Raw genomic sequence first — 4,471 nt, 5'->3', positions numbered from 1 at the left:
CTCAAACAACCCATCCATCAAAAAGCCACCATCCCGATTCCCGCGAAAGTGTTCCGGGTAAATATCTGCATGGGAGGACTCCTCTGGCAGCGGAGTGTATGTGTGCGTGTGCGTGTGTGTGCACCTGTCTGCGTCGAGGTGCAGTGCTTCCAGGTGAAAGGAAGCGCGTTCGTTCCTGCAGGTGGCTCGACTGTACGCGCGCGCTCCTGGGACGCCGGGGTCCTCCGGGGGTCAGTTATGCGAGGTCATGTGCCTGGAGAGGTGGTGGCGCTCCCGGAAGGACTCGTTACAGATGGGGCACTTGAGTTTCTCCTCCCGCCGCCGCTTCACCAAGGGCTCCATCGCGTACTCCTTTTTGTGGTGCGACCTCATGTGGTACACCAGGTCGGAGGTCATGCGGAAGGAGGCGTTGCACTTGGCACACCAGTTCTGCGCTGGCAGACACAGCGAGGTGAAGGACGGCGGCAGCAACGTGAGCGCCGACGGCAGCTGTAGCTGCAGGGGCCCCGCGGCCGCTGCCGCCGCGGCCGCTGCCGCCGCCGAGCTCTTGGGCCAGAAGGCGGTGGCATAGAGGAAGGGGTTCTGCTTGGGCAGGCCGCCGCCGCCGCCGCCGCTGGGCAGAGCCCCGCAGCCTCCGTTCAGGTCCGCCGTCCCTTGCAGTTTCACGGCCAGAGGGTCTGCAGCAGCGGGGTAGAGTCTGGTGGGGCCCACGCCTTCGCTGGGGTGGCAAGGCTCGAGCGCGCCCAGCTTCTGGCCCAGCACCAGCGGGGACAGCTGCGAGAAGGAGCGCGCCGGCTGCGAGAAAGCGCTTTTGCGCTCGTCGCCCGCTGCGCCCTGGCCACCACCCGCGCCGCCCGCTGCTGCAGCGCCCGTGCCAGCCCCCGCGCCGCCACCGCCACCTGCCGCGCCGCCCAGCTGCGGCACCGAGGTGAAGGCGCTGCCCCGCGCGGGGCTGCCGCCCTCCAGCCGACCCGGCAGCGGACCCCCGGGCCGCGGGGTCAGCAGTTTCTCTGCGCCGGAGGGCGACGCGGCCGCGGGTGTTGAAGAACCGCCGCTGCTCCCGCCAGCGTCCTGATCTTCGGCGCCGGCTCCCGCACCGTCGGAGGCCACCTCCTCCTGCAGATTGGCGGCGCGGCCCGCCTTCTTCACCTCCACGAACGCGCTGCGCTTAGCCTCGCCGGTCTCGGGGCTCGGCGGCGCGAAGAGGCGCCCGTTCTCTTCCAAGCTGAAGTAGCTGCCCGAGGAGCGGTACTGCTGCGGCGTGCACACCAGGTCCTCCTTGGAAGCCGGCAGGGGCCGCTCGGCGAAGCGGCCCGGGCCCCCGACCAGCCCAGCGCAGCCGCCGCCCTCGCTCGAATCCTCCGGGAATTTCCTCTTCCCTTTGCAGGCGCCCGTAGCCGTGCCGTCGGGACTCAGCTCCGCCTCCTGGTGGCCGCCTCCGCCGAGGCCGAGGCTCTGGGCTGGGGAGCAGCTGCTGCCTCCCCGGGAGTTTTCCAGCTCCCGGGCCAGATTGTGAAAGTCGGTGGATGGCTTGGCGCTGCTGCCTCCGGACGCGGCAGGTGGGTTGCCGCTGTCGGGCGAGGGTGCCGGATAGTGGTGGATGGGGCCCGTTTTGCAGAATTTAGGACCCGGACCCAAGGGTGCCTCCTGTTGCTGCTGCTGGTGGTGGTGGTCTTTGGTCCCGCCTATGCCCCCGTTGTCCTTGGTGCCCAAACCGCCGCCTTGCTCGTCCTGGGGACTCATTTCAGCGCTATGCAGTCTCTTGGGGCAGCGGAAACGCAGATGCGCCACGTAGGGGTACTCGAACTGGAAACGTTGGCTGCATTCCAGGCATGTGTAGGGGGACGACCCTGCTTGGTGAGCAAACACACACGCGCGCGGGTGCATAGCACATGGTTACTCTCCATCCTCGGCAGGCCAGCGTGCCATCATCCCCGCCCTTCCCGCTACCCCAACCCAACAGGGCCTGAGCTCCCCCCGCCTGATAGCCACCCCTGCTGACTGAAGCTAGTCAGCCCCAGAGGGCCCCCCCGACGGCTCCACACCTATCTGCACCCAGGAGGGACTCCAGGTCAGCAGCTTTCCCCCAGCGAGGACTGGCGCGCCACGCTGGTCCCCGAAGCTCTCCCCTTGGCTAGCGAAAGGCCCCACCGCGGACCTACCGTTCATTTTGGTGTGAGATCGGGAGGGGCAGAGCAGGAGCAACTCAGTCAGTTCTTTGCCGTACCAAACGAGTAACTCCTCGTCTTTGGCGATTCTGCGGAGAGAGCGGTAGAAGAGCTGTCCGTTTTTGATGTAGGCTTCCAGGTTCTGCTCTTCCTTATCCCTGGCCGACTGGACCAGTCGCAGCCACATGAGACCTTCCGAGGAACCATTTGCCGCCGAGGTGTCGACCTGCGGTTTGCAATGGAAGCAAGCAAGACAAGGGGAGGGGTGGGGGAGAGCTGTGTGAGAGAGTGCACTGGGACCCTTCCGCTGTGAATCCTTTCCAAGCCCTGAGACCCTGCTTCCAAAAACTTGGCACCCCCGCTAGGTCCCCAGTGGCAACCAGTGGCCGAGATAGCCATCCGTTATGTAGATTACTTAAGTCGTCATTTTAATATATTGGTTGAAGGTCAAATGAGGAAATGGCTTCTTAGAATTATCGTTAGGTTAGCTTCTTAATAATTTACTTCTAAGTCATCCCACATTGCGTACAAATGGGCAATTTTGTTTTGTCTCAGAAAAATAAAAGCAAGCTTTGATCTTACAGATGATTCTGACGCACTCATCTTCCTAATTTTGGCCCGAACAATTAATTAATAGCTCTTCTTTATAAAGGGAGAATGGGAAGTGAGAGGTCTTTTATCTTCAAAGTCAAGCATATGGATTCAATGATGCCTTACTGTCAAAACCATTAACATTTTTATTTAAATGCAAACTCTGGGCACCAGCTAATGTTACCCTAGAAGGCACTGTTTAGGAGAGCAGGAGGCCTGCAGGACTGGAAAACTCTGTACCGAGTGCAGGTAACAGCACTTACAGAGAGCGTGCAGTGTGCAAATAGCCTCGGGCCCAGGGAAATCGCCCCCTGAATTTAGGAAGTCAAATTTATCGCCAGGAGAGCCCAAAGCGGAGATACTGATTTAGACCTTGCTGGCGTTTCGAGACACATTTTGGCTTTTACCTGAGACAATCAGTTGACACTTTTCTTGAAGTAAAGGTTTTCCTTTTCTAATGTGTGGTGTGGAAGCAAGGAGTGCTTGGATCGGTGCATTTTCTGCACCCGGAAGACCTGTCTGCTGTGGTGTTCAGAATGATTCTATCCTCGACAGACCGTTGCCATCACGCCCCACACAGCGCTGGCCGACACTCACCCGGAAGATGTAAGGGACGGTCCTCTTGTCCGTAGACTTGAGAGCTATGAACGCTATGCTGTCATACAGGGACGTGTGGCTCAGGACACAGGGACCGAATATGGCATTCTCGGGGATGTCACAGGTGGTGTACACACTGGTAAAAATATCTGTCAGACACTGTTGGACAGCTTTGGCATCTCCATCCCAGAGGCCTCGCTGGACGCCCGAATCCTCCATCACTGGGGACAGACCACACGCGGGACAAGGAAGTGAGTTACAGGACCGCTTCTACCGGCAAGGAACGCGGGCAGAGCCTGGCAACCAGGTCTTTCTCCCGTTTGCCTCATTTTTGCATACGCTCCGATTTCAAAAATAAAGCAGATTAACCGGGCATATTTTATAAAGACGTCCATGAAGGAGCATTTCCTGTCCCCACTCCCTTTCTCTTTTAAGTAAAGTTGGAATAGTAGAAGATGCAGAGCTGGCTGACAGCTAGAGAGTTAAGAAAAGGCTGGGGAGACTGGGCAAGCGGCACGTTTGGGGAGTGAAGGTGAGCTGATAGCCTTTCCCATGGGAACAAAGCATCTAAGCCTTGAGGACTCTACTGTGTATCCCTCCTCTGGGTGTCTGGAAGCTCATCTCCCCAAGAGGGGAGCAGCCTCTGCGAGCAGGCAAGGACAGTGGAGCATAGCGAATGGATTTCAAGTGGAGTGTCAGAGCCACTAATTCTGTGTCAGCTAACCTTTCTCTGCAGCCTACAAGAAGGGACGTATGTCTGCTCATTACCATAATCCAACACTGTCCCTTGGAGACTTTAATTAAAAGCAGCAAGCAGAGGTAATTATTTTTTTCTCGACATACTTATTTATGGTTGAGGGCGAATCCCAGTTACCTTGTTATACAAGGGAGGGGACTGAGCTGTGTGTGGCTCGTGTTGTGAGCAGGTACAGGGCGGGCCTGAGGTGTCCCCTGTCTGAAATAGCATGTGTAATGACTGGTGAATTCTCACTTCCCTAGATATGATTCTGTTTGGGCAAGAGGGGGCAGCCCCGCTTGAGTGGTCCTCAGTGGGCTGTCCAGCTGTTTAATCCACAGCAATTTAAGAAGTAATGCCCCAATGGAGGGCTCTCTAT

General features: G+C 58.4%; 1 protein-coding gene across 1 annotated transcript; it reads right to left on the bottom strand.

Annotated features, from left to right (window-relative positions):
* Nucleotides 1-228: 228 nt before the first annotated feature.
* Nucleotides 229-3,575, bottom strand: PRDM8 (PR/SET domain 8). The gene is made up of 3 exons (XM_040967373.1): nt 3,357-3,575; nt 2,163-2,394; nt 229-1,850 (listed from the first exon to the last, which is right to left on the bottom strand). Exons 1-3 carry the CDS (start codon nt 3,573-3,575, stop codon nt 232-234), a joined length of 2,070 nt encoding a protein of 689 aa, XP_040823307.1. The 3' UTR covers nt 229-231.
* Between the last annotated feature and the right edge of the window lie 896 nt (nt 3,576-4,471).

The sequence above is a fragment of the Ochotona curzoniae genome, unplaced genomic scaffold, assembly GCF_017591425.1.
Source record: "Ochotona curzoniae isolate NIBS_2020 unplaced genomic scaffold, NIBS_Ocur_1.0 scaffold_4506, whole genome shotgun sequence".
Taxonomy (NCBI): Eukaryota; Metazoa; Chordata; class Mammalia; order Lagomorpha; family Ochotonidae; genus Ochotona; species Ochotona curzoniae.
The sequence above is the reverse complement of the archived record's forward strand: the minus strand, read 5'-3'. Positions and strand labels throughout refer to the sequence as shown.

What these genes read in the sequence shown, in the direction of transcription:
- PRDM8 (XM_040967373.1), bottom strand. Translation starts at nt 3,575, where the DNA reads ATGGAGGATTCGGGCGTCCAGCGAGGCCTCTGGGATGGAGATGCCAAA. An exon ending in CCGTCCCTTACATCTTCCGG is followed by an intron (nt 2,395 to 3,356) that starts GTGAGTGTCGGC and finishes TGCAAACCGCAG; the next exon opens with GTCGACACCTCGGCGGCAAA. An exon ending in ATCTCACACCAAAATGAACG is followed by an intron (nt 1,851 to 2,162) that starts GTAGGTCCGCGG and finishes CTCACCAAGCAG; the next exon opens with GGTCGTCCCCCTACACATGC.